At 71.6% G+C, this 27,242-nt stretch overlaps 3 protein-coding genes across 5 annotated transcripts in view; 1 reads left to right on the forward strand and 2 right to left on the reverse strand.

Moving 5' to 3' along the window:
• The first annotated feature begins 545 nt into the window (after positions 1-545).
• Positions 546-12,632, forward strand: COL9A3 (collagen type IX alpha 3 chain). Its single transcript, XM_037501177.1, has 32 exons — positions 546-627; positions 1,064-1,132; positions 1,797-1,832; positions 2,234-2,305; positions 2,656-2,709; positions 3,301-3,336; positions 3,539-3,562; positions 3,757-3,810; positions 4,077-4,130; positions 4,327-4,368; positions 4,793-4,849; positions 5,148-5,201; positions 5,458-5,511; positions 5,712-5,765; positions 6,025-6,078; positions 6,356-6,409; positions 6,862-6,915; positions 7,141-7,194; positions 7,268-7,321; positions 7,434-7,478; positions 7,562-7,615; positions 7,684-7,737; positions 7,949-8,002; positions 8,102-8,173; positions 8,978-9,013; positions 9,165-9,209; positions 9,697-9,729; positions 9,804-9,950; positions 10,074-10,128; positions 10,343-10,525; positions 11,623-11,700; positions 12,043-12,632. Exons 1-32 carry the CDS (start codon positions 562-564, stop codon positions 12,231-12,233), a joined length of 2,043 nt encoding a protein of 680 aa, XP_037357074.1. The 5' UTR covers positions 546-561; the 3' UTR covers positions 12,234-12,632.
• Positions 11,207-20,780, reverse strand: TCFL5 (transcription factor like 5). 3 transcript variants are annotated; one of them, XR_005123203.2, is made up of 9 exons: positions 20,149-20,780; positions 19,641-19,827; positions 19,351-19,513; positions 18,029-18,272; positions 16,603-16,744; positions 12,988-13,249; positions 12,029-12,229; positions 11,598-11,807; positions 11,207-11,403 (listed from the first exon to the last, which is right to left on the reverse strand). XR_005123203.2 is itself a non-coding variant. In XM_037501190.2 (6 exons), the coding sequence occupies exons 1-6, from the start codon at positions 20,778-20,780 to the stop codon at positions 13,127-13,129; spliced, it is 1,491 nt and encodes a 496-aa protein (XP_037357087.1). In that variant the 3' UTR covers positions 12,569-13,126. The 3 variants fall into 3 exon arrangements, 2 of the variants coding, with proteins under 2 accessions (XP_037357087.1, XP_037357096.1); XM_037501190.2 differs by lacking the exons at positions 11,207-11,403; positions 11,598-11,807; positions 12,029-12,229 and having other exon boundaries at positions 12,569-13,249; XM_037501199.2 differs by lacking the exons at positions 11,207-11,403; positions 11,598-11,807; positions 12,029-12,229 and having other exon boundaries at positions 12,571-13,249; positions 18,029-18,275; positions 20,149-20,678.
• A 4,180-nt stretch (positions 20,781-24,960) lies between these two features.
• DIDO1 (death inducer-obliterator 1) overlaps positions 24,961-27,242 on the reverse strand; it is a 34,544-nt gene continuing 32,262 nt past the window's right edge. Inside the window, exon 17 of the mRNA XM_054693909.1 lies at positions 24,961-27,240. Coding sequence (XP_054549884.1) covers positions 25,467-27,240 — 1,774 coding nt within the window. The 3' untranslated portion in view covers positions 24,961-25,466. The remainder of the gene's footprint in view (positions 27,241-27,242) is intronic.

A 27,242-nucleotide genomic window follows, 5' to 3' on the forward strand; every position in this document is an offset into this window, starting at 1 on the left:
GCTCCCCGGAGGCCCCATCTTCTCCGCGGCCTCCGTGGCTCCCGTGGGTGGGGCCTGCTGTGGGGGCTGGCCCAGGGTAGGCCAGGTGGGGCTGAGGGCTCCTGCAGGGAGCAGGAGGTGTCCCCACAGGGCACCCCGGCCCAGGCTTGTCCTGGGAAGCGGGGCTGGGCGGGAACATACCCTGACCCTAGCTCAGGAGCTCAGCCTCTTGGGGGCTTCCCAGGCCTTGGGCAGTCTGAGTCTGCCAGGGGCCTTGGGGAGCGGCCCCCACTTCTGCCCCTTCAGTGTGCGACTCCTCCCGCACGGTGGGCAGCGCAGAAAAGGCTGCTTTTCTCCAGAAGGCGCGGGCGCGCAGCCCAGCAGTCCTGAGGGAACTTCACTCGGAGGCTGGCCCCCCAAATGCACTGGGTTTCTTTCTCCTCCCCCTCCCCGCCCCCGGGATGCGCGGGCGCGGTGGGCCCTGCTGAATGGGGGTCTTGTGCGCCTGGGCGGGAGCTGGCGCCGCCCCCGCCGCCCGGCCCGGCCCCGCGCGCCCCGCGGCCGGCTCAGAGCAGCGCAGCCATGGCCGGAGCCCCCACGCTGGTCCTGCTCCTGCTCGCGCAGCTCCTGGCCGCCTCCGCGGCGCAGGTGAGGGGGCGCCCCGGGGACGCCCCAGGTGGGCGCGGAGCGGCGAGCGGGGAACCACCCGGCTCTCGCCCCAGCAGCAGCCCGCCGCGGTGGGGCGCGGGTGCCCGGCGGGCGCAGCCTGGGTCCCCGGGGACGCCGGGGCTGGGGAGGCCCCCAAGAGGCTGCCGGGACCAGGTTGTCCTCGCCCTCCAGGGTCTGGCGCCCTCCGCCCCCACTCCCGCGGGTGCAGGCGGACACAATGCAGGCTCTGTTCCCCGCACTCGCTCGCCCTCCCCGGGGTGCAGTCTGAGCCAGACAGGATCTGGGGGAGGCTTTGGGGGTCCCTGAGGTGGCTGGGGTTGCCGGCCCCTGTGGCGGTCCCCACTGCTGCTCTGGACCGGCACAGGGGCCAGCCAGAGGCGGGGTGCAGCTCCCTAACCACATTTCTCCATTGCAGAAAATGGGACTTCGAGGACCCCCTGGTCCCCAAGGGCCACCTGGGAAGCCAGGCAAGGACGGCATTGATGTGAGTTTGGCTGCTGGGGGGGCTTGGAAGGCTCTGTGGGGAGCAAACCCAGCCCCCCCAGGCTGGGACGATGAGCCAGCACCTTCTTGGGGCACCCGCCACAGGGATCACATCCCCAGAAGGGGGTGGGGTGCACAGTGGTCTTTGGCCTGGAAATGCGGCCACAGGGCGTGTCTCTGGGTCCCTGGAGGGGCCTGCCGTGGGGGAGCCGGTCCCTCTGCGTGGGTCTTGTTGCCTTTGGGGGCTGGGGGGTCGCTGGCCCCAGGGAGGACTTCCCCGGGGGTGCCCCAGGCCCTGGTCCCTCCCAGGGATCACCTGAGGAGACTGGGCAGGGGGAAGAGTCCCCCCGGACAGGCGGCCCTGCACCGTCCTCAGCTTCCCTCTGAGTCCGCAGACGTGGCCCCCGGGCCGGGGCGCCCCATCCCCCATGTCCCGAGGCGTGAGGTCCTGTTCTGGGCGTCCCTGGGGACCTCCTGCCTCCCGCCAGGGAGAGGGGCCCTCACGGCTGCCTTTCTGAAGCTTCACGGCTTTGGAGTGTGGCCCTCGGGGCAGAACCCCTCGCCCGGCCCCAGCGCACACCCCCCCTCCCCCCGGTGTGGACGGGGCTGAGGCTGCGGTGCTGGGGCCGGGCACACTGGGGCTCATGTGGGCTCTGCCCCCGCAGGGAGAAGCCGGCCCGCCAGGTCTGCCGGGGCCCCCGGTGAGTGGCTGTGGGGGGAGGGGCACGCCCAGAACAGAGGGTCATTCTGTACCGAGGGGCGGCCTGGGCGGGGAGGTGGGAGGGGCGTGGGCCCTGCGGCTGGGCAGGGTCTGTTTCTGGAGCTTTCTTTGGGTCCGTGCCCGGCCAGCCAGGGTGGGGGTCCGTGCAGCCCGTCAGAGCCCTTTGGACTGGCTCCTGCTCCCCTCAATCAGGCCCAGGAATTGAGGGGCCCCACAGGGAGACCCTCTGGTGCCGGCTGGGAGGCCGAGGGCGCAGGTGGGGCCGGCAGACGGCATGGAGCCTCCTGGGCTGGGGTGCGGGCAGCGCCGGCTGGAGGAGGCCATTGCAGACGCCAGGAAGGCCTGCCAGGGCGGCCCCTCCTCACGCCCCTGCCCCCACAGGGACCGAAAGGAGGCCCAGGGAAGCCAGGGCGGCCAGGAGAGGCCGGGCTTCCAGGACTGCCCGGCGTAGACGTGAGTGTGCTGGCCCAGGAGCCCCCCCAACCGCTGCCCTCCTGGCCTCCGGCCAGGGCTAACCCTGTGCCCACTCAAGCAGGACGCCCGTCCCAGAGCCCCTGCGCCCCCAGCGGGGTCCCTCAGCCTTCGCCCAGGGCGGGGGGCAGAGCCCGCCACAGGGGGGATGGGGCGTTAGGGGCCTGGCCCCGGCTTTGGGGCGCCCCTGCCAGAGATGGGCGACCAGACTGGGGTCTTCTCTGCATGTCTGGGCCCGGCCTAATGGAGGGAGCCCCAGGACCGGCCTCCCCCTGCCGGGAAGTCCTTCCCACGCGGCCCCTCAAATCCACCTCTCGCGCCTCCTTCCCCAGGGCCTGACCGGAAAGGAGGGGCCCCCTGGGCCCAAGGGTGCCCCCGGAGAACGGGTAAGCGGCTGCACCAGGTTTGGTGGCCTTGGCCCAAGGCCAGGTCCTGGCCGGGGCAGCCGGGCCTGACCCCTCCACGCTGGCCCCACCCTGAGATGAGGTGGAGGGGCAGGAGCGCAGGCCCCGGTGGCGAGCGGACAGCCCCCACCCGCGCCTGCCCAGCCCTGCCCACCGCTGGTCAGAGTGGCCCTGGCATCCGGACCAGGACTGGTGTTGAGGGGATGACCGAGGCCCCTGTGGCCCCGCCGGGTGAGCTGCTGCCCCTTTCTGACCCCCTCCCAGCCCTAGAGCTGACCACCCCTGAGGTTCAGAGGCCTGGTGGGGTGGAGGGACACGCCCTGCCTTCAGGGCTCTGCTGAGGCAAGAGCTGCCTGCGGCCCAGAACCGCTGTAGGAAGCGGGAGACTTGCGGGTCGCCCCACGCCCAGGCCCCTCACGACAGGGAGGTTTCCTGGGGGGCTCTGGGTGCCCGCAGCCAGCCCTGCTGCTCCTGCAGCTGTTGGGGACAGGCTGTTGGGAGGCATAGGATGGCCTGGGGGGAGCTTGCGGGGAGGGCCTGGGCCAGCCCCCCACACCTGTCTTCCTTCCCCAGGGAAGTCTGGGACCCCCGGGACCTCCCGGCTTGGGGGTAAGTGCGTCCCTCCCACAAGGAGGTGGAGGGTCAACCCAGTGGGCGTCCTGTGGGGACCCCCTGAGACCTCTGCTGGGGGTGGCCCTGGGCTGTGCCCCTATCCCCAGAAGGGTCTCTTGCACCTCCTGACCGATTTGGGGGAGGGGCAGGGCCGGGCCTCCCAGCCCAGTGAGTCCCCTCCTCCTGCTTGTCTCCACAGGGCAAAGGCCTCCCTGGACCCCCCGTGAGTATTGCTGACACGCGAGGCCCCCACCCTGGGCGGCGCCCCCGAAGCCACCTGGGCTGTGTGCCCCAAAGCAGGCCTGGGGACAGCAGCCTGACCCCCCTGCAGGCCCCGCCTGCTTGGGGACTCGGGGCAGGGTCCAGCTTCCTGGGGAGCCCGCCCACGGGGGACAGACCCCTCCCTTCCTTCCCCAGGGAGAGGCTGGAGTGAGCGGCCTGCCAGGCGGCGTTGGCCTCCGAGGCCCCCCGGTGAGTGGTGACCATGCCACCCTTCTGCTCAGAACAGGTGCCCCGCCTGCCAGGACACCCCAATTCACCCCCAGGACCCCCCTTTTCTCCTCTGCTCCCTCCTCCCTGCTCTCGTAATGGGCCTGAAGAGAAGTCCTGGGCAGACTGGCCCCTGGACACACGGACATCAGCGCGGGGTGCTGGGTGGGGTCCCCGAGGGCTCAGCCTGGGTTTCTTCACCTCAATGGGATGGTCCCATTCGGTCTAAGTTGTGGCCCCTCCCCCAGGGACCCTCAGGATTGCCAGGCCTTCCTGGACCCCCAGGGCCCCCCGGACCCCCCGTAAGTATTGTCTGTGGGACATGAGGACTGCGTGGGGCCGACCTGTCCCTGGGCCCTGGGATCACGGCGCAGCCCCAGGCTGGCAGAGTCCAGCAGCTGTGACAGGCTGAGCCTCCAGCCGGCGCTGCCCGGGGGGTAAAGGGCTGGCACAGGTGGCACGGCCTGGGGGCTCAGACGCACTGTCTCTGCATTCCAGGGTCACCCCGGCGTCCTGCCCGAAGGCGCCACGGACCTTCAGGTGGGCACTCAAGCCACTGGGCTCTGCCCTGGTCTCCCGCAGAGGCTGGCGCTGTCTGAGGGGAGCCGAGCACAGTCAGGAGCGGTGCTCAGCCTCCCGGGGGCGGGGCAGGGCGGGGTTGGGTTGTGGGGGCGGGCCTGGGCTGCAGCCTGGGGCTCCTCTCCTCCATCTGAGACCCGCGGTAGAGAGCCCCTCCCTGCCCGCGCCCTCCCGTGCCCTCCCGCTGCCCTGGCACTGGGATCCCCTGGGGCCCCTGGGGAGTGGCTGTGCTCCGAGGCAAAGCCCGCCCAACTGGACGCCCCGGTGCAGCCGCTGGCCTCACCAGCGTCCAGGTGCAGAGGGCAGGCCTTGCGCCAGACCTGCCACGGAATGCTCAGGAGCCCCCGTTGGTCCGGGACGGACTGACCACTCTGTTTCCTGACAGTGCCCGGCCATCTGTCCGCCGGGCCCCCCCGGACCCCCAGGAATGCCAGGGTTCAAGGTGAGCACAGGGCGGGTGGCCCCAGAGCTGGCACCCTCTGGCAGGAGGCAGCCTGGCCCAGGGCTGTGGGTCCTGGGGTGACGGGCCCAGCGAGCAGGGGACCGACCTCCCCACGACCTCCCACATAGGGGCCCTGGGGGGCTGGCCTGGGGGACCATGGGTCACGGGAACGGCCCGCTGGCCCCTCCCCAGCCCGGCCCTGCATCCACCATGGGCCTGGCTCCTGCCGCACTGGGGGCCAGGAGAGCTGGGCTGGGCTGCTGGGGTGGGCTTGACCCCTCCCACTGCTGGTTTTCAGGGGCCCTCCGGCTACAAGGGGGAGCAAGGAGAGGTCGGCAAGGACGGCGAGAAGGTAACGGCGCAGCCTCCGGGCAGCGGAGCCGGTGGGCTCTGGACAGACCCAGAGGATCCCATGGTCCCTGGGGCCCACGTGGGGGCGAGGCCGGCCCTTGGCCCGGCGGGAGGGCACAGAGGGACGGAGAGGGCCAGGAGGCAGCCTCTGGGCAGAGCAGGGCTGCGCTGGGGGGGCCATGCCCCTGCCCGGGACCCTCCAGCAGTGACCCAAGGGCTCAGGGCTGACCTCACCACCACATCCTCCTCCTTCGCAGGGCAACCCTGGCCCCCCGGGGCCCGCCGGCATCCCGGGCACCATGGGGCTGCAGGTGAGGCGGGGAGGGGCTGGGTGGGCGAGGACAGAGGAGGCCCTGGACAGCGTCCCTGCTGCGGGTGGCAGGGGCAGAGCCTCTGCGAGGCGCTGGCCCCAGGGCTGCACCCGCCCCCCCAGAGCCTGCCTGAGGCCGGGCCCTAGCGCAGGCATAGTCCTGGCCCACGTGGCCCTGCCTCCCCAGCTCTCTCTCCACAGGGCCCTCGGGGGCTCCGCGGACTGCAAGGGCCACTCGGGCCCCCCGGGGACCGGGTAAGTGCCCCCCCACTGCTTGCCCCTGGGGCTGTGGCCAGCCAAGGCCCTTGGGAGCCGCCTGCGCTGTCAGGGGCACGTGGCCTGGGCCTGGCCGGCGGCGGCGGCAGACAGGGCCACCCCCGGCCCGGGGGCCTTTGTGTCTGGCCCGTGGGGTGACATCTGCCGGGCCGGGGGCGGGCTGGGGGCGCCAGGGTGCGGCGGCCTCTCGGGGAGGAGCCGGCTCCTGGCGCGAGCAGACGTCCCCTGTGCTCCCCAGGGCCCCACCGGGTTCCGAGGCCCCCCCGGGATCCCAGGAGCACCCGGGAAAGTGGTACGTGCGTCTGGGGGAGGAGGCCCGGCGGGCTCAGCCCCGTCCCCTCCCCTGCCTCACCGGGACGTGCGGGCTGCTGCCGGCCGGTCCGGCTGAGCTTCCCGGTGCCCGCTTGGGGCAGGCGCCCGGGCTTGTGGGGGCGCACCTGGGGTGAGCTTGGCAGGGTGTGTTTGGGCGGGAGACAGGCGCTGGGGTCAGCTCGTCTGGGCTCGGGGCCCTTAGCTGCCCCTCTTGCCTTCTGGCGCTCTTAGCTCCGCCCCCACCCTTGTCGTTTCAGGGCGATAGAGGCGAGCGGGGCCCCGAGGGGTTCCGAGGCCCCAAGGGTGACCTTGTAAGTAGGAGGCTCTCTGGGGGTCTTTCTGCGGGAGGACCTGGCCTGGGGCCCCCGACATGCTGGGCCGTGGGCAGGCGGGCTGGGGTGTCCAGCGTGGCCCCTGTCCAGGCAGGCCTCCACTGCCCCGAGCCTTGGCCTCCCCAGCCATGCCTGTGGGCGAGCTGCCCCTGGGGCCTGGCCGTGGACTCGGCCTCAGCTGGCCGCGGCGGCGGAGCAGACACAGCAGAGGTTGACGCGGCGGCTGGGGAGCCCACGCGGGTGGCCTGCCCGAGCTGACGTGGCCGCTGGCCACCCCCAGAGCCACCTGTCTGCCCAGGACGGGACCCTGGCTGGCTGTCGGCCCGGCTGCTGGACTGGCCAGCGTCAGCCCTGCCCAGCGGTGTTGGGGGCACTGGCTCGTGAGACCACCAGGGGGAGCTGCCCCCAGCTGTGTGGCCTGTGTCTTCCAGGGCAGACCCGGCCTCAAAGGAGTCTCCGGAGCCGCCGGGCCAGGCGGGGAGCCGGTGAGTGCGGGAGGGTGGGTGCCCCTGGCTGCCTTGGTGCTGCCCCCGCCCCTCCTCCCCGAGCACAAGCCCTTCCGGCCTGTGTGGCCTCAGGCCAGCCCGAGGGACTGCGCCAGGAGACCTCAGGGGCCCCGGGGGGTCCAGGGCCCCTGGTGGGGGGCAGGCCGTGTGAGGCGGGCGCGTGGGGGGCCCACAGGACGCGCCTCTCACGGGCCGGGTCCCCAGGGCTTGCCGGGTGAGGACGGCCGAGACGGCGTGCCTGGACTGGATGGCGACAAGGTTGGTGCTGGCCGGGCCAAGGGGGGTCCGGGAGGGAGGCAGCCTCCAGCTCGGCCCGCCCATCCCCCCACAGGGAGAAGCAGGCCGTGGCGGAGCCCCTGGAGAGAAGGGTCCCGACGGGCTGCCGGTAAGCAGGCCTCCTGGCCAGTCCGCGGGTCCTCGGGCTCCTGCTGGGCCCCGAGCCCGTGGCTGCTGCTGCCTGTCACCCGGCAGCTCTGCCCCCGACCTCTGTCCTGCAGGGCCTCCCTGGACGAGCAGGGTCCAAGGGCGAGAAGGGAGAACTGGTAGGTGGGGAGAAGGGCGGGCGGGCGGGGGCAGGGCGGCGGGCGGGCGGGCGGGCGCGGCTCTCAGGCCCCCTTCCCTGCAGGGTAGAGCCGGAGAGCTGGGCGAGGCGGGGCCTTCCGGAGAGCCCGGCGTGCCCGTGAGTATGGCAGCCCCCGCCCCCCGCCCCCAGCGCCCCGGGTCCTGCTGACGCCCCTCTGTGTGCAGGGAGTCGCCGGCGAGGCTGGGGAGCGCGGCGAGGCTGGCCACCGGGGCTCGGCGGTGAGTGGGCGCGGCAGGGGCAGGGGCTGTGGCTGCGCCTGCACGGGAGCGGGGGCTCTCCGGCTCGGAGCCCCTCTGGACAGGGGGCAACTCTGCAGCCGCAGCCCTGGTGGGGGCGGGCGTGAGTCCAGGGCTGGGCGTGCCTCGGGGACCCCAACCGCGCCCTGGCCTCCGGGGTGGAGCGGGACTCGGGCCCTCGTGTGTCTTCCAGGGGCCTCTGGGCCCACAAGGCCCTCCTGGGACGCCCGGCGTCCGCGGCTTCCAGGTGAGTGAGGGTGAGGCTCCGGGGTCCAGCGGGCCGCAGGGCGGGGCTGGCCGCCCTGGGCTCCCTTGTGGGTGCTGACAAGCTGGACCTTGTCTGCAGGGCCGGAAGGGCAGCATGGGGGACTCCGGCCTGCCGGGCCCGCAGGGCCTCCGAGGCGGCGTGGGGGACAGGGTAAGTGTCTGGGGGTTCCCCACCGTCCCGTGGGCACAGGCCCCGCAGACCCCAGGGGCGGCCACGCCTGGCGCCAGGACCCACCTGTCGGCTCCTGGGAGGCTTTCCCCGGCACAGGCTACCTGCTCCCTCTGCGCGGCAGCCACTGGCCCTGCCCCAGCTCCCCGGCCTCCAGCGGCCTCCGCACAGCACTGCTCCTCCTGACACGGGCCATGCGTCCCCTGACCTGGCCATGCCGCACCAGGTCCTTGCAGACCCCATGGGTTTCCTGGGCTCTGCCCGCCTGCCCGCTGGGCCCTCTGCCCAAGGGGTGCCAGGCGAGCCACACCCGCCCCAGACAGCCACGGACGGGTGGATCTGCAGCCCCGGCACCCCCGGGCACTCCTGACGGCGGCCCGTGGCCTGGACAGTGGGTCTTTTCTCGGCCTCCAGGCAGGAAATGCCAGGGCTGGGGCCGGCGACACCAGGCCCGCTCCCACCTGCTCCGTCCTCCCGCACGCCCCACTGCTGTGCTCACACGCTGCCAGGGGTTGAGCAGCTGCCGCCCCATGCCCCCGGAGCGCGTGCACACCCCAAGCATCCCCAGGTGTGGCAAGGCCTGGCTGCCCACATGGGACTGCTAGCTGGCATGGGCCCGGGTGCCTGGTGCTCAGGACCCTGAAGGAGGCCTCCGGGGAACACCCCGGCCCCAGGCGCAGGCGTGGCGGAGGAGGCTGCCGTCTGGAGCTGGCATGGGGCAGGCGTGTGGGGGTGTGCACCACTCCCCTGCCCGGTCACGGCCCCCTAACCCTGCTCTCCCCCCAGGGCGCGGGAGGAGCCGCGGGTCCCAAGGGAGACCAGGTGAGTGTGGTCAGCAGGAGCGGCCCTGACCAGGCGCCCTGGGCACACGCAGGCGCTGCCCCTCTGGCCCGCGGCCCCTGTCTGCTGGGGCAGGTCTCGAGCTGGGCCCCAGGGTGGGTGCGGGTGCCGGTGACGCTGGTGTCCCTTGCAGGGCCTCGCGGGCTCCGATGGCCTGCCCGGGGACAAGGGAGACCTGGTGAGTGTGGCGTCCAGTCCCCTGCTGCGCAGGTACCCCCCGGCTCGCGCAGGGCAGGAGGTCTCCGAGGGCCGAGGCCAGCTGAAGGTGGACACTGTGCATGGGGAGGTGGCCGTCGGTGCTGGCCACACGCAGGGCAGTCTCAGGGAAGGCGCTGCTGTCCCGGACACTGGCCAAGCCGGGCCCAACATGGAACCTGGCGAGCCCCGGCCCCCCACCAGCCCTCAGGGCACGCGGTGGGTCTTGGCCCATTCTGAGGCAGCCCCAATGGATGGATTCTGGGCATCCAGGAAGCAGCCCCGCGCTGGCTCCCGGGGGACCGGGAGGGCTGGCCCCCACGCTGCGCCCCGGGGCCCTGGGTGCTGGGGGTCCGAGCAGGGCCGGCGGCCACCCCAGCAACACCAAGTGAGGACAGGGTAGCGGCCCGCGTCTCCATGGACTGGGGACCCCACACCCCCCTGGCCCAACACCACGCCTCCGTTTCTAGGGACCCAGCGGCCCCGTGGGACCCAAAGGAGAGGTGGGTGCCTGGAGCTGTGGCCGGCGGGTGGCAGGCACAGGGGTGCTGGCCCTGACCCGTCCTGCTCTCTCCAGTCCGGCAGCCGAGGGGAGCTGGGCCCGAAAGGCATCCAGGGCCCCAACGGCACCAGCGGCGTGGAGGGCGTCCCTGGGCCCCCCGGCCCCATGGGCCTCCAGGGGCCGCGGGGTGTGCCCGGCATCACGGGGAGGCCTGGCATCCCGGTGCGTGTCTCCTGGCTCCGGCTCTGCTGGGCTCGGCTCACCCTGTCCAGACCCGGGGCATCCTCGGCGGGGGGTCGGTGCCCACAGGCCTGAGGTGCTGATGGGCTCACGGGGGCGTTCCAGGGGAAGGAAGCCAGCGAGCAGCACGTGCGGGAGCTGTGCGGGGGCCTCATCAGCGGTGAGTCCCGGCGGGCCCAGCCCCTTGCTCCGCCGCCAGCCGGTCTGGCCTCTCGTGGCCACGACAGTCCTGGGGAACGGACCCGACCCTCTGTATCCCTGGGCCTCGTGGCGTTGCCCAGCAGAACGTTCCCTGCCTGGCGCCTGCTGGCAGCATCAGGCACAGCGCCCTGCCAGGCTGCCTGCGTGAGCGTCTGCCCTCTGTTCCCCCAAAGAACAAGTCGCGCAGCTGGCCGCACACCTGAGGAAGCCCTTGGCGCCCGGCTCCATCGGCCGGCCTGGCCCAGCGGGGCCCCCCGGCCCTCCGGGGCCCCCTGGCTCCATTGGCCACCCTGGTGCCCGAGGGCCCCCTGGATATCGTGGTCCCACTGGAGAGCTGGGGGACCCCGGCCCTAGAGGTGAGAGTGGCGAGTCCCTCCGTGGCGGGAGCCCCACCCCTGGGTAGAGCCCGGTCTCCCTGCAGACGCCCCAGGACTGGGGTGGGGGCCTGGTCCCACCCACTGCCGTGCGCCCCAGCAACCCTGTCGGTGTCGCTGCGCCCACACGCCGTCTGGGCGCCCGCAGAGCCCTGTGCTGGGGCCTGTGCATTCAGGCTGGCGCCAGGGCCCCATGGCGCCCACAGGGAACCAGCTTGGGGGGTGCCGAGTGGCGGGAGCGCGTCTGCTGTGGAGGCCAGGAAACTCGGCGCCCCTCGCCACGGCCCAGCCCGGGACTGGGGGGAGCAGGAGGCGGCTTAGATGAGGGGCCCTGAGGGGCCTCCTGCTGTGCTCATGTCACGGGTGTCGGGCGGCACCGGAGCCCCCGGGACGACGCCCAGGGGAGCGAGGACACACACACGGGCCTCAGCGGCCTCCCGCAGCCGCATGCCGGCCCAGGCACACCCCGGACGCGGGCTCTGGGCCCGGGCGTCCAGCCCCGACCGGGTGATTCCCCGTTTGGAAAATAACCTCTGGGCGGAAGTGTCAAGGGGAGACGTCGCCGCGCGAGTCCCCTTCTTCATCCATGAAGCCGAGTGTGATGCCCGGCGCTGCTGCGGCCACCGGGCGCTCCGCCCGCGCTGGGCCCTCGGCAGGAGCCCTGGAGACAGACCTCGGAGGCGGCATTTACCACTTTTATTGGTTCTCCAGACACGTAGCAGAGCGCAACGAGGCCGGGCTGCGGGCAGAGGCTCCCTGCTGGGGACGCAGTCGGGTGCTGCCTGGGGCCGGGCAGTGCCAGCTCCAGTGCCCCGACGGGCCTCGTGACTACGGCCACCACAGGGCCCACTGCTGACAGGCTGTGGGGGCGACAAAGACAGTGACAGGCTGGCCGGGCAGGACAGACCGAGCCCCCTCGAGCGGCCAGGCCCGGCTCCAGAGCGGCCGTGCTCACTCGCGGGCCGAGGGGGCCGTTGCCCCGAGCCAGCAGGGCGGGAGGTGGGCATGGCCGTGCCAGGCTGTGGTGCTGGCGCCCGCAGAGCCAGGTCCTAACCTGGTGCGTGTTCCATCCCCGACAGGGGCGCAGGGGGACCGAGGAGACAAGGGCGCAGCTGGCGTGGGCCTGGATGGGCCTGACGGAGGCCAGGGGCTCCAAGGTACGCCGTCTCGGTCGCCGCCGTGGTCCTGGTCCTCGCGGGTCGGCGCAGGGTCGGCCCCAGCACGCTCTTGGGTCCCAAAGGCCGCACCTCCTGACAAAGCAGGGCTGGGAACAGAGGGGCGTCAGCGGGGTTGGGGATGCCCATCAAAGACTCGGTCTCAGGACAGCTCAAGTGAGCGTGGGTCGCCTGGGGGGGCTAGCAGCGCTCTGCCCGGAGGGAGGATAGTCGGTCACCCGGGCCCTCCTGGGTGCAGCTCACTCTCCCGCCCAGGGGCCACCGGGCAGGGACGTGCTGCCCCATCCCCCACCCCCCGCTCTGACCTCACCTGCTCTGTCCCAGGACCGCAGGGCGTCCCTGGTGCCAGCAGAGACGGCCGTGACGGGGCCCTCGGTGAGCCCGGCCTTCCTGGAGATCCCGGCCTTCCCGGTGCTGCTGGTGCTCAGGGGACCCCGGGCATCTGCGACAGCTCGGCCTGCCAGGGAGCCGTGGTAGGAGGGGGCGGGGAAAAGTCAGCTCCTAGAAGCTCCTAGAACATAACTGAAGTGAGACAGGGCGCCGGAGCCGCGCCGCCGGGCTGGGCCGAGAGCCTCCTGGCCGCCCTCCACACCCCGACGGCAGCACCGGACACCGATCCCCGGAGCACCCGCCGTGCCGCCGTCCACAGTGCCATCCCGCCATCGCCACGGGCCGCACGGACCTCGGCCACCGGTGTGCGCCGCCCCAGCACACGTGTGGCATCTGCTCGACGCCCAAGACAGACACAGCCCGCACCGTCTACACGGCGTTTACGCCGAGGCTGAGGGCCCGGGCGGAGTCGCTGGGCGCCCCTGGCCAAGGCTGTGCCCGCGAGCGGCCTTTGCAGCCATGACCTGGCGCCCCTGCAGCTGCGGTGTTGTCTGTCGTGATAAATAAAGTCACTCATTTGAAAAGCTCAGTTCCAAACACTGCCGTTTATTGCACAGGAAGCAATGGCTGCACAGGGGACGAGGGCTGCAGCCCCGGGGAGATGCAGCCGAGGACGCCGCGGGAGCCTCCAGCGCACGGTCGGGACAGGGCGGGCGCCACACGCGCAGGCAACAGACAAGCGAAATAAAAGCTCCAAACTACTGCTAGGGGAACAATTTAACTTGTTCCAGCTGCTAAGGGGCGTGTGTGAAAGGTGAATAAAACAAGGGAAAGCTACGTAGCTCGTAAGGCTGAAGAAATCACAAAGGAAGTTCATTTTTGAGGCATCATGTCCTGAAAACATGATAGAATCAGACAGATGATTGAGAAGTTACTTACTAATCGCCCAGATGTCTTCATCCTCAAATGGTCTGAGGACCTGAGTGGACAAGCATTTCGTTCTAGATAAATCTTTTCACAAAATGGGCTTTCAAAGTCCCCTCTGGCGTCCCGGCTGTGGGGCCCGGGCCAGGTCCGGTCACTCCATGTCCACGGCGGGGCCGCTCTGCAGACTCTCCTGCGCGGGGCAAGTCACCAAGGAGTCTGGTCTGGTCAGCTTTAGCCTCCTGCCAGTTTTACCGCAAAATACGCTCTCAAATTCCTAGAGTCAAGAAAGCAGCGTTAAGCGGCCGGCCGCACACGTGGCCCCAGCCCAGCGGCCCGGCCTCTCTTCAGCCGGCACCTTCAGTCCCGACGACCACGACAAAGCAGCATCCTGGCCGCCGCCAGCCCAACAAGGTCACCCCGGCGCTGCCGTCCGCGTGTCGTCCGCGGGAGTCGGCGCGTCCGGCCTCTGGGCAGCAGGGCTGCTGCTCAGGCAGCGCCACCCCGCCTGGGCCCTGCCCAGGGCGGCCGGGACAGGTTTGGCGCAGGCTGTCCTCCAGCCGCCTCACCTCCCGCCCGTCCGGCGGTGCCTCGGCTGCCCACGCGTCTGACCCACCTGCGGCTCCACGGCCTCTGGGGCTCTGGGCGGTGCGGCAGGCACAGCCACCATGGATGGTGGCCACCCGACCCGGCGGGCGTGGAAGGCTAGGGGCACCCACTGTGGTGCGACCATGGCCACCGCTGACGGCAGGACTCCCCCCCAGCCCCCGACACCGCCCGTTACACATGCACGTGCACCGCACACCCCACCCCGCAAGCACCCCAGCCGGCAGGGCCCAGACCTCAGCCCTCTGCTTCCGGCTGCCCCACTGCAGGCACTTCCTCAAAGGCCTCAATTTCAGTGGCCGGTCAGGCTGAGCCCAAGCCCGCGGCCAGCGCCACCTCGCACGACAGGATGGGCGCCCGCGAGGCGCAAGCCCTTGCACAGCCCCGGCCGGACGCACTCTCCGAGGTGCAGAGACGACGGGGTCACAGGGTGGGAGTGCGGGGTGGGCCCCCGCCCGTTCTCTCCGTTTCTGTGCCGGCGTGACAAGTGCACACGGCTTTCTCGAAAGCGCAGCATCCGTGGGTCACGAGGTCCAGGTTCACATGCGTTTCCGGTGGCAAAGTCACGAGCTCTGCCCTCGGGACGTCCCCTAGCACCAAGCCCACTGGGCGGGGGCGCCATCGCCTGCTTCTGCACCCCTCCGTCACCCCACGGACCCGCACCTGGCCCTGCACCGACTTTCCGCTGCTGCGGCCAGAGTCCCCCAGGGCCCTGCGTCCAGCTGTGCCGGGCGCCGTCGGCCGCTGGACAGTAAGGCTTTCCGGGGTGCCGTGAACATTCGCACCTGCAAGCACTTGCTCGGGCCCTGGTTTCAGTTCTTGGGGCGCAGACCCAGAGCCAGTGCGGGCGGACAGCACCTCCACGCCTGCTCACCTGCCCCAGTGGCTGGGCCCCTCGCTGCCCAGCGCCTGTCCTGACCGCAGCAGCCAACTGCTGAGAGCCTTCCCGGGGTTCTCGGGGTGAGTCTCCTGGCGCCCCTGACCCATGCGGGAGCCTCGTCCGAGGGTGGCAGGCAGGGAGGTGGGGCAGGGAGGTGGGGCTCGGGTGCAGGCCCCCTCCCGCGTCCCAGTCCAGCCGCCGTCCATGGGAGCCACGGGGGGACGCCTGCCCCCGGGGCTCATGCACCTGGCGAGGCGGCTGTGCCTAGGGGACGGGCTGAATCGGGAAAACAATCGCCATTCTGCAGACAGGCGGTCCCTGGAGCCACTTCCCAAATGGCCCCACGCGGGGACCCTGGCCCTACCACTTATCGCAACCCCACGAGAGGCTGTCGGCCCAGGTGGCCTCCACAGCGGGCAGGAAACTGCCTCAGTGGGGGGTTTGGGTCAGACGCCAGGAAGCGCCGGGCTGGCGGGCGGGAGACACAGACCAGCGCCACAGGCTCGGCCCGGCAAGCATAGCCCCGGCCTCTGAGCGGTTACCCCTGGGGGCTGAGGGCCCGGGGGCGGCAGGACACGGCCGGGCCGCTTCCCCCGGGCCTGTGGCAGAGCCGCCGCGCCTGCAGCTCTCACTGAGAAGCGGCGCGCTGGAAGGACGCGGCCGCGGGCGGAGGACTCACCGCTGACGGGACACAGGCCAGACGATCAGTCGTTTTAAAAAATAGAAATTCTTGCTTTATTAAACCCAGGGGCCTGCCTCGAGCAGAGAGCGGTAGGGGGACGGCGGCGTAACCAGAGGTGACGCCACGGGAACAAGGGCGAAGCCCCGCTCTCCGGTGAAATGAAACGAGCGGCCGGGACGGCCTCGGAAGGAAGAGAACAGCAGCCTGACAGGACGGCCGAGCGGGGGGAAACCACGCGCCGCGCAAGCGACGGTCAGCGCCCGAGACACACGGCGAGCTCTCCGCTGGACAGCAAGACCCCGGCAGCCCGGCTCGTGAACGGGCCACAAACCCTGACAGACAACTCACCGGGGCGCACCCGAGACACCGCGGGTGGGACCACCTGGATTTACCTCAACGCCCAAGACTGGAGCCACCGGGCGGCCCGGCGCCCCCTCCGGGCAGCGACCCGGGACCGAGGCCATCACCGCCCCGAGCGGCCGGGGCCACAGGGGTCACCCGCGCCGCGGGCGGAGGGGGCCGGGCCGGAGGTCTGTCCGCCGCGGGCAGGTCGTCCCGGGGAAGACCAAGGGCGCCGCTCGGGGGGTGGGGGGGAGGCACTGGGGGGGCCTGTGGGCAGCGGCGGCGGACAGGCGCTTCACGTTAGGTGCCCGTGGGTGAGACGGGCGTCAGCAAACAGACAGGAACTGACAAAGCAAAATGATCACAGGCGAGCGACAGGCCGGAGGGGAGCGAGGGGCAGAGGAGGGAAAATGAAACACGGGCCACGAGCCCCCGGCACCGAGCAGGCCCAGCCGCGCTCTCCCCAGCACAGCCGGGTGCAGGCTTTGTGACGACGACCACCTTGAACTCAGAGGACGGGGGCCGCTCCTGGACCAGACGCCCCGGCTGGGCAGGCCCAGCCCCGCCCGGCGGGAAGAGTCGCCTGAGCGCACGGGGAGGACAGGAGCGTCGCGCGGGCACCAGTGTCCGCCAGCAGCAAGGGCAGAGCGCAGGCCGGGCCCCGCACCCACGCAGGCGGCGCTCAGTGCCCGTCGCAGACGGCCAGCCCCACCGGCCGGCTGCAGCCTGGCGCGGACGGTGAGGGCCTCGCTCCCAGGGGCCCCAGGAGCAGCTGGCTCCCAGGCCTCCGTCGCCCCAGGGCACCAGCCGGGCCCAGTCCCCCAGCACCGGGGAACACCCCGTCCCCGCCTTCGGGGCAGCGCCGTCCCGACTGTTAACCCGCGTCAGCTTTAAACGCCGCTTTCACTCTGCTCCCCGCGCTCCGGCCTCACCGCCTCCCCCCGACGCGCCTCAAGCCCGGCTCCAAGCGCCGCCAGGGCAGGCACGGGCCGCAGGCTGTGGATGGCCGTGGCCCCGACCCTGGCGTCGACCAGCCATGCCTTCGGGGAGCAGAGCTGCGCGACTCGGCCACAGCACCTCACCCCGGCCGGGCCCGGGCCAGCGCCCGCGGCACACCCACCTTCTTCAGAGAGTCCCCGTGCCGCTCCTGGATGTACTTCAGGAAGGCCGTGGTCCACTGCAGCGTCGTGGCCTTGTCGGTCTCGGCGTTGCAGAACGGGACGAGCAGGTTCAGCTCGTCGCAGCAGATGCGGATTCTGCGCCTGCAGACCAAACCCGAAGCGTCACACAGAGCCGAGCCGGGACGCCGACACGGCGCCAAGAGGTCTGGGTCACCGGGCCCGGCGCTGCGGCCCTCAGGGCCACGCCCCGCGGCCCCTGGGGAGTTTCCCTGTTTGCCTCTCACAGGCCAGGAGCAAGGAAGTCTCCAGGCTAGGCCGGGTCCAAACCCCGAGACTGCAGGCAGAAGCGTGCGTGGGGCCCGCCAAAGCGCTCAGCCCGCAGCTGCGCGGAGCTTGCCCCAGGCCCGGGCAGCGGGGCCGAGCCTGCCCGCTACTGCCCCGACCGGTGCTGGCCGCTAGACCACCCGCGGCCTCCCATCTCACCGGCCAGCGCCGCGCCGTCCCCCCACGCACGCCTCGCCATGCTTCCAGCTGTGGCCAGCTGGACAGCCGTGCAGAGTGGCCAGAGCGGGCCCTGGGCACGGCGCCCGCGCAACTCCAGCTGCCAGACGGCCGGGACCCGGGGTGAGGGGACGAGCTCGCAGGGAGCGGTGAACTGGCGCGTGGCAGAGCGAGAAAGCAAACTTTCACCACCCACACAGAGCACAGCGGGCGCCCGGTGAATGCTCAGGACACACAGAGGCCAAGGCAGGAAGGAGGCCCGGACCCGCGGCTCAGGCGGGCCCAGCAGCCCTCCCAGAGGGACGTGCCGCCCCTGCAGCGCCAGGGCCGACTGCGCTGCCCTGGGCTGAGCCCCAAACAGAGCTGGCCAAGTCCCCCAGTGCGGCCGGCCAGCTCGACTGTCCCGCACAGCAAGGCCACGGGGCGGCGATGGACGGCAGCGCCAGCTCCTCCTCCTCCTGCGCACCTGACAGCCAAGTGGGACCCAGGGGCGGCGCGTGCCTCTCCCCGCTCGTGGGGGCCTGACTGGCACCAGGAGCCTAAGACTTCCTTGGTGGGGGTGCTCCCCACTGTCGGCCAGGAGCGCCCCAGGCCTCTGGGCAGACAAGATGGGCCATTCCGGGCGCGGCCACTTTCCTTCTGGAAGTCTGGGGTTCGGCTGGGAGCCAGGGAGGGAGGGCCAGGGCGGCCCAGTCGGGCGCACCCTGGGCTGCTCCCCAAGTCTCTGCTCATGCTGCCTGTCCCTTCTCCACGACCAAATCAGTCCCCAGGAATCCTCCAATCTGGGGGCGGGGCTGGCCCGGCCAGCAACACTAAGCACCGGCCCGTCCTTTCCGCCTGGCGGCAGGCTGGCCCGCTCCTGCTGGCGCGGCCCAGGCCGAGTCTCAGCGCGGCCGGCGGCGGGCCTGGCGCCCGGAGCGTTACCTTCTGTCTCTCTCCATGCGGTTGTGCCTCTCCCTACGCTGGGACCTTCCTCCCTGCGGCCCGCTCTGGCTCTGCTCCCCCAGGCTGGACTGCGAGGCCTCCGCCGCCTGCCAGGCGCCCTGTGCGGCCGGGGCGCCTTCGCCCACGTTCTGAATCTCTCCAAGGGCCCTTCGCTCTACGCTTGTGTCCAGCTGGCGGATTCTACTCCGATTCCTCTTATTTATTGCTTGTTTACATAGCGCTTCTTCTTTGCAAAAGAAGGAAAACACGGTATTTTAATTTTTCATTCTCTGTAACACGGACCCCGTGAGCGCCGAAAGTGATCGCCAGCTGTTGAGCAGCAAGAAGGCGCCTGGGCCCAGGCTGCCCGCCCGCCGGCAGCCCCACTGCTACGCAGACCCCCGGGCGAGTCACCCGCGTGACCTTGTCACGAGTCCCCTACCTAATCAACGCGCGCCAACTGTCCCGGATGAACAGAGAAACCAAGAAGCTGCTCAAGATTTCTGATTTCAAAGCGGAAAAAAAAAAGCTGCAAATTCTTCTCAGAAAGGCCTTCCTGACACACACACCAACACCACAGCGGCCGCGCGGGCTGCTCCGGACAGGCGCACGCCCAAGGCAGCCTCACCTCAGCGACTCTGCCCGCAGCATTTCCGCTGCAGCACGACAGAGGCCTCCTCCGCCTGGGACAGGCAGGCCCGGGGTGCCCAGGGCAAAGGCGGCCACAGGTGGGCCCCCGCCGGGGCAGCCGCCCCCCAGGAGGGCAGCGCAGGCGCCGGCCTGGTGTTGACCTCACAGACGCTAACACCCGCCTTTGCCCAAACGTCCGAGTAGGGGAGCAGCAGCTATCGGCCTGGGGGAGGAGCGGCCTCCCTCCACACCCCCAGCCCCTGCCAAGCTGGGGGGACGCTGCTGCTGCGTCTGAGCGACTGAAGGGGACTTGGCTGCAAGGAGAGAGGGGCCGAGGGGTCCTGTCCGGGTACGTCGAGCTCGCCTTTGGCGGTTTCTTCACTTCGGAAGCTTCCCAAACCCCCAGGGTCTCACCCTCCCAGCACAACCCTGGCCCTGGGGAGGGTCTCCTGGGGCTGCGAGCTCCGGGCCCCGCCTCGCCCTCCAAGTGTAAACTGACAGGGCTGATGGACAGCACTGCCAAGGCCGGTGGCGGGGGCTCCTCCCTGTGTCTGTAGGCCCTAAAACAGAGCAGCCCCGACCCGTGCCCGCAGCGAGTGTCCACATGGGGCTGCGGGGAGGCTGGCAGGGCCCCAGACAAAAGCTCGCGCCCCCGTTCCGGAAGCCGCCCCGGCCCCTGCTGCGTGGCTTACCTCCCACTTTAATCCAAACCTGCTCGGGCAGCGCTTTGTTCCTGCCGCCCAAAGCCTGCTTGGTGGACTCGATCTCTTGCTGGTAGCAGAACGAAAACGCTCTGGGCAGCCCGAGGTCCTGGTGCTTGGCAGCCTCGAGTATGGAGCACGAGCTGCCAGAACTCTGGAAAAGGCGAAGCAGCAGAATGGCCTCGGCACGTGACCGGCGTCCTCGCCGCGCCGCAGCCACGCCGCCGCTTCCACGCAGGGAGCCACCCGCCGGGAGGGCGACCCCGGGCCGCGGGCCCCACCTGAGCCTGGGGCAGGCCGGAGGCGCCGCCGGCCGAGCAGGCGTTGGCGGAGAAGAGCGGGTAGGTGAACTGCAGGGCGGCGGTGGCCGCGGCCGTCTTGTTCTTCACCAGCGTCGTGCACTTGCCTTGCGGCTGGTGCAGAGGAACGTTCATTAACTCCGACGGGTGCCGAATGAGGGTCACCAAGCTGCCGAGACAAAGCACCCCAAAGGTGAGGGCCGGGCGGCTGGCTGGTCCCGGGTCCCCCTGCAGGACGGCGCCCGCCCGCCCGCCCTCTGTGAAAAAGGCCTGTCCTCCCTCCAGGAGGGCGGCTGCCCCCTGGCAGAGCTGCCCTCTGGGGGCCCCCACTCCCCCGTACCACCCCCTGGGGGGAGGACCCCCGGCAGAGCTGCCCTCTGAGGAGAGGCTCCCTGGCAGCGCCGCCCCCGGGGCCCCCCGCTCCCCGCAGCGCCGCCCCCGGGGCCCCCCGCTCCCCGCAGCGCCGCCCGGGGCCGCGGGGCGCACGCACTTGCCGAGCGCCAGGCCGGGCTCGGGGGCCTCGGCGGCGCGCGGGGCGGGCGCGGGCGCGGGCGCGGGCGCGGGCGCGGGCGCGGGCTCGGCCGGGCTGCCGAAGCGGTCCTCCAGGCGGACGCGCACGGCCGGCTTGGCCCGCGCCTCGGGCGCGTCGGCCGCCGCGTTCTCCTTGCAGGCGGCGTCGGGCCGGGCGCGGGCGGGCGCGGGGGGCGCGGGCGCGGGCGCGGGCGCGGGCGGCGCGCGGTCGGCGGGGCCCGCCTCGCTCAGCAGCATCATGCGCAGCTCCTGGAAGTCGACGTGGCCCAGGCAGGGCGCGGCGCCCGCGAAGCCGCCGTCCGCCAGCGCGGGCGGGCACAGCACCGGGAAGAGCGGCGCGCCCGCCGCGGGCCCCGCGCCGCCCGCCCCGGGCGCGGCCGCCAGGAAGGCCGGGCCGAGGCGCGCGTCCAGCTCGGCGTCGGCGTCCAGGTGCGCGCACAGCAGGTGCTGCAGCTGCGCGTACTCCACCTCCGTCATCTCCACCAGGCTCAGGTCGGCCGCCGCGCCCGCCTCGCCCGGCGCCGCGTCCGCGCCCTCGGGGCCCGCCGGCCCGCCCGCCTGCGGCGCCTCCCGCGGCCCGGGCGCCGACATGCCGGCCAACGGCGGGGCGCGCGGCGCGGCCCGAGGGCGCGGAGGGGCGGGCGACGCCCAGCGGGACGGCGCGGCCTCCGGGGCGCCGTTGGGGGCGGAAACCGCTGGCCGCGCAGCGCGCAGGCGCCGCCCCGCCCCGCAACGGTAGCCCCGCCCCGCCCGGCCGGCGCCCCGCCCCCGGCGCGCCCGCCCCGCCAACCGCCCGCCCGCCGCCGGGTGCGCGCGCAGCTCCGGACGGGGCGGGGCGGGGCGGGGCGCGGGAGGGGGAGTGGGCGGGGCGGGGCGGGGCGGGGCGCGGGAGGGGGAGTGGGCGGGGCGGGGCGCGGGGGGGGAGTGGGCGGGGCGGGGCGCGGGAGGGGGAGTGGGCGGGGCGCGGGAGGGGGAGTGGGCGGGGCGGGGCGCGGGAGGGGAGTGGGCGGGGCGGGGCGCGGGAGGGGGAGTGGGCGGGGCGGGGCGCGGGAGGGGGAGTGGGCGGGGCGGGGCGGGGCGGGGCGAGCCGCGGGGCGGTGGGGGGGGGCCAGGGGCCCGGCCGGGGTCTCCGAGTCTCCCACGCCCCCAGGGTCGAGTGTCCACGTGTCCAGTGACAGCCCGGAGCCAGGCGCGGGCCGGGGCGGAGCGGGCGGCCGGGGACACCGGCGGGGACGCCCGCGGTCGCCAGGTGAGCCGCCCCGCGCCCGCCCGCCCCGCGCGGTCCCGCCCGGCGCCCTCGGGGCCGCCCCCCCCCCGCCCCCCCCCCCGCCGTCCTCGGGGCCCGCGCTGGCCAGCGCCGCCTCTGCTCGCCCGTGACCCCGGGGCCCACTTGTCTTTGGGGCGCAACCCCCGCTTTTGCGGTGTCTTTTTTCCCGGCAGACGCAAGCGCACCCCCGCATGTCGTCGGACGACCTTTCCCCTCTCCCAGCGCACGTGCCCCTCGGTCCACAGAGCGCGTCAGGGCGGCGGGGAGCCCCGCGGGAAAATTGCCCGAGCGCCCGTCACCCCCACGCGCGAGGTGGTTCCAGGGACTGAAACGCCTGCACTACAGGGCAAGGTTGTGCGGTCACCCCGAGGCCAGCGCCACTGATGGGCTCCTAGAGCTCTCAGCAGGACACCCGCCGCCCCGCCACCTTCCTGGGGAGCGGTCAGCAAGCTGGGGGACCCTGAGCCCTGGTCCTCGTGAGCCCCAGCCCCGGCGGGGCGCTGCTGCCCAGTGCACCCCATTTGAATAGAAAGAAGACAACGTGAGGACAACAGCAGAAGGGCCTTCCCAGGCCAACTGGGTGACGCCCTGGGCAGGCCCCTCTGCAGCTCTGGCAGAGCTCAGGTGAGAGGGGCGGGGTGGGCGGTCAGGTGAGGAGTGGGGGGTCAGGTGAGGGGCAGGGGCACCAGGTGAGAGGCCCCACCTGCCCACGCTCATCCCCGATGCACCAGGATCTGACAAAAACCCAGAGTTCTCCAAGAAGACTCAGGCAGAGGCCTCCTGCCGTGGCACAGCGGTTGAGCGCTGGACTGTGAAGCTGCCCGCGGCCTCCGCAGCGCCGGTTCGATCCCCGGCTGCTCCCCGGCCACCGGAGGAGGGTCCCGCATGGCGCGCAGACCTCTCCTGCCGCCCGCTGCTCCCCTCAGCAGTGTACTTCGGTCCTTCTGCCTGCTCTGCTCCCCGCTCTGGCTCTGGTGGATTCTCTCACCCTCCCGCGCTCCTGACTGTACCCAGGGCTTGTATGAATAAATAAATCTTTAAAAAAAAAAAAAAAAAGAAGACTCCAGCAGTGACAAGGACCCCCAAGGCCCCCTTCATCTCCCAGGAGCTGAGCCGTCCTTGCTCACGACCAGCCGCCGCTAAGCCAGGCCCGTTCCCAACCACGCCCGGGCCGGCCCGTCCCCGCTGAGGCTCCATTCCCTGCAGGGCGGCCGTGGCCACCTCGGCTCCTCGCCTGCATGCGGTGCATTGTTCAGGGCAAAACGGGTGGACTCGCAGCATGAAAGGACTTGTCCAGGGTGACACGGGAGAGGCCGGCAGGTGGATGGCCCAGGGTGCCGGCCCAGACACGCAGGAGGAGGGCACCGTGGGCCGCGGTGCAAAGTCTCCCAAGTGTTGTGAAAGCTGCAAACCCACAGACCCAGCCATGAGGCCTCCTGTGCAAGAACACGAAGAGAAAGACACCATCTCGTCACAAACACTCGGCATCAGAGACGTCGGAGGGGCAGGGCCAGCCCCAGCCGGCAACGGGCAGGACAGGCTGGCCCTGCGGAGCCGAGGGAAGAAATCTGCCCGCCCGCCCCTCCCAGTGGCAGCAGCAGCAGCAGCAGCAGCAAATAAAGGCATTTCCAGGCGTGCGGGGGTCAGTGCAGCCTCAGTGAGGTGGGGGGTGGGGGGCTCTGCGGGGCAGGGAAGCCAGATGCCAATTCCGGGCCAGGAGAAACAGGCAAAGCCCAGCAGTGGAGCCCGACCTGGTGGCAGGAGGGGCCTGGAGCGCCGGGATCCCCAACCTGTGGCCACAGGGTGTCCAGGCTATGGAGGCCGCCTGGCCCAGCCACACACCTGGAGCCCAGGTCGGCCTCCTGCCAAGGCCCCCAGGCTGAGCATCCCTCTGAGGTCTCTGCTCGTAGCCCCCTTCAGGGGACGCCCCCTCCAACCTGACCTGCCCATCTTCCAACCTGCCTGCCCCCAAGACCAAGGTGCTGCCAGGGCAACCTTGAGGCTGAGGCGCCCGCGGGAGCTGGTCCAGCGCAGCCAGCTTGGGGCTCCCAGCGATGTGCCCACCGTCCTAGTGCCCAGCAGGTGCGCTCGGCCCCAGAGCTCCAGGCCCAGCGGCCTACACACCCTCAACCACAGGTTGAGCCTGTCACAGGTCGCTGAAGCTGCTGGGACAACCCTCGCACACTTGGCAGCTGAAGGCACACCTGCGAGCTCCCGCAGGTCAGAGGCCACAGGGGCAGAGAGCCTGCATGGGTGCGGCTGGCCCAGAGGAGCAAAGCCTGGCCTTGAACCCGCAGGGCACCCGCACCAGAGAGAAAGAGAAAGGGGGGGGGCAGTACCAGGTGCCCAGACCCCCTTGGGCTGCACATGGCTGGTGGGGGCCTGTGCTCTCGGGGCACCTGGGCTGCTGAAGGGGAGCCGCTGGCCGGGGCCCTGGCTGTAGACTGCGAGGGCCCGTGTGCTCAGGCTCCCTGGTGCTGCATTCGGCCGGGGCCGGCCTCCGTGGCTTTGGGGGCTCCAGCGCGCACCTGGACAGCAGTTTCTCTGACAATAGTCTGTGGGCGGTGCAGCGGCCCTGCCGGCCCCCCTTCGCTTGCCTCCTTTCGAGGACTCCCCCTCGTCCGCTGTGCCCCCCGTTAGAAGCCCTGGGCCTGGCTGCTGGTGCTTGCGGGTTCGGCTCCTGGCAGGGAGGGGCGCAGGTGCTGTTAAGAAGCTACCCCCTGGCACTGGCTGCCAGCTTGAGGCCAGCGCGCGGAGCCACTGACCGTCTGAAAGCCAAGGCCAGCACCGCGAGAGTCCTCTCCGTCTGCAGCGGCCGTGCCAGCATGGGAGCAGCTGCTCCCCTGGGCCTGACGGCCCTGTCCACCACTGTCCCAGTGCCCCACCCCCGGGCGCTAGTCGGCTCAGGGCGGAGCCTGCGCTCTTTGAGCCCAGCAGCAGTGGACTTTGGGGAGAGCCCTGCACTGGCTGCTGACTCCCCGCTCTCCCTGCACAGCCCCGGGCTGCTGGAGCTGCAGCTCCAGGGTCGGCAGCGCCTGGCGGCGCCCAGAAGGGCCTGATGGGTGGAGGGAGGCTGTGCCAAGGGCGCCGCGGGTTAAGCTGGCCCCGAGCTGGGGGTGCCCACGGAGAGCCCCAGGGACACGCGGAGTCTGAGAGGTTTATTCTACCTCAAGTAACAAAACCGAGGCTGCGCCTCCTCGCAAGGTGCGCTGCTAGAAGACTCCGCGATAGGAAACACAGCTCCCAGGAATCCCCGCCAACAACCCTACGGAAACACGAGTTTTCCATTTGTGCATTTAAATGAGAAAAATCTGTTTCACATGTAAAAACCTCCCATCCTATTAGACGCTGGCGCTCGACCCGGCGTGCCCTGCCGGCTGGTCGCGGGGCCGGGCGGGCGGCCGTCCCTCCGCGGGCCCGCCGGTGCCGGGCTGAGAGACCCGCAGCGACGGGCACGGCGAGGGCGCCACAGGACAAACGGAGTCTCTGATTTTACGTTTGCAAAAGTAAGTTTATGAAAACATAAAAAAAGGACCAAAGTGTATTTGTACAGTCGAATAAATTAGGCTCGCGCGCTTCACATTCAGGACGCGCCCGCGCGCAGGGGCAGGCGGGGTCCCGGCGCTCGCCCGGCGCCATTCTCAGTGACAACAACGCCTCCCGCCAACGCGGCGCGGCCCGGCCCGAGGGCGCCGGAGCATCTCTTCGGGGCCAGGCGGCGCCTCGCTCCTGAAGGCCGCGCGCGGGAACCGAGCGGGACTCGAGGCGGCTGCTTTCTCCATTGGAATTTGCGACCCAAGCCCGCGAGAGGGGAAAGCCCGCGCCCGCCCCGCGCCCCGCCCGGCCCGGCCGGAGAAAGCCACGTGCTCCGGCGACACTTCCCATTTCAGAGACTTCAAATGGAAATACCGTTTCGCGTTTTCTGTTTTTTAAAAAGCGCGGCCACAAAGGTGTCAAATCTTGGTAGGAAACCGTGTACACGACATTTACAGAGTCGCAGCCCGGCCCGCCTAGCTCGGGGCGGGGGCGGCGGCCCGGGGCGCCTCGGCCTTGGGCTCCCGGGCGCCCTCCTTGCTCTTGCTGCGGTCCTGGCGGTCGCGGCCCCGCTCGCGCTCCCGGGCCCTGCCCCGGTCCCCGTCCCGGTCCCTGCTGCGGGACCTGTCCCGGCCGCGCCTGCGGTCCCGGTCCCGCTCCCGGTTCCGGCTGTGCTCCCGGCTGCGCCCCCACTCGCGGTCCTTGTCGCGGCCGGCGCCCCGCTCCTTGCCCCGCTCCCACTCGCGGCCCGCGTCCTTCTCCCGGTGCCGGTCCCACTCGCGGCCCCGGTCCCAGTCCCGCTCCCGGCTCCAGGCCCGGCTGCGCTCCCGCTCCCAGGGCTTGCCGTGCTCCCGGTCGCGCCTGCGCTCCTCCAGGGCCCGGCCCGGCCGGCAGTCGGGCAGCGGGCCCTCGGGCTCCTCGGCCGGCTTCTCCTTGGGCCCCGCCTCGAAGCGCTCCCGCGGCCGCCCCTCGAAGGCCTGGCCCCGGTACTCGTGGCCCTGGCCTTCGCGGCACTCGGCTGCGGCCCACTGGGCGTCGGTCTCGGGCCCGGGCCCCGGCCCGGGGGCACCTGCGGGAGGGGCAGGGGCCGGGCCCCCCTCGTCCCAGCGGTCCTTGCGGTGCTGCGGGGGGTGGCTGGGCAGCTCCAGCAGGGGCCGAGGGCCCAGCTTCCCCGCCGGAGGGCCCTGGAAGTGGAAGCGTGGGGGTGCCGGCTCGCTGCCGTCGGGAAACGGAGCCGAGGCCCTGGGTCCCCCGAAGGGAAGGGGCGCGGGCGCCCTCTGATTCGCGAACCGCGGGGGCGAGTTGACCCTCTGCTCCTCGAACTGCTGAGGCTGCATCCCCCGGGGCCCCGGCATGAAGCTGGGTGCTTGGCCTCTGGGTCCTTCGAACTGATTGGGGTGGGGGCCCCGGGCAGTTTCAAATTGAGGGGGGTGTGGCCCCCGGGGGCCCACAAAGTGGCCAGGTGGGGGGCCCCGCTGACCTCCAAACTGAGCGGGAGGAGGCCCCCCCCGGGGCCCTTTAAACTGAGACAGCAGAGGCCGCCTCTGGCCTCCAAACTGGAAGGGGGTGGGCCCTCTGCTCCCCAGGAACTGGGCCGGCTCCGGCCCTTCAAACTGGCCAGGAGGCCCTGCCACCTCATTATAAGGGGGGTCCTGGAATTCCCGCTTGTCCCCGTGGGGGTCCTTGCGTTCCTCCAATGCGGGGGGTACTGCTCCTCTGGGGCCCCCCAGGTAGGAGGGGGCAGCGCCCCTAGGGTCTCCATAAGGAGATGGCCCGTGCTGCCCTGAGAACAGGGACGGGATGGGCCCCTTCTGGGCCCCAAACCTGGCCGGCAGGGGCCCCCTGGGCCCGTCGTTACTAGGAGTCACGCTGTCTTCTGGGAACGGAGGGGCCGGGCCCCTGGGTCCTGGGAAGGCGGGGCTGTGCAGCCCTGGCACCCCGAAGGGGCGTGGGGCTGGCTCTCGCGAGCCCTGCAGCTGGGGCAGAGGCCCTCCCCCCTTGGGCCCGGAGGGCAGGAACAGAGGGGGTCCCTCCCCGGGTCTGCCTCTGTCCCCTTCAGCGTCGGGGACGGGACCATCGCTTCTGTCAGCAAAATGAGGGTGTCGTGGACCGTCGTACGGGGAGGGGCCGAGTGCCCCCTCTTGCGCCGCTGGCCCAGGGCCAGGGAACGGGGGCCTCCCCCCGGGGCCATCCGGCTGCAGTGGGGGGCTGGGCTGGAAGGCCGTGCTGGGGGGCGTGGGCAGCAGCACCCT

This window comes from Talpa occidentalis, unplaced genomic scaffold (assembly GCF_014898055.3).
Source record: "Talpa occidentalis isolate TD23 unplaced genomic scaffold, MPIMG_talOcc4v2.1 talOcc4.10, whole genome shotgun sequence".
Taxonomy (NCBI): Eukaryota; Metazoa; Chordata; class Mammalia; order Eulipotyphla; family Talpidae; genus Talpa; species Talpa occidentalis.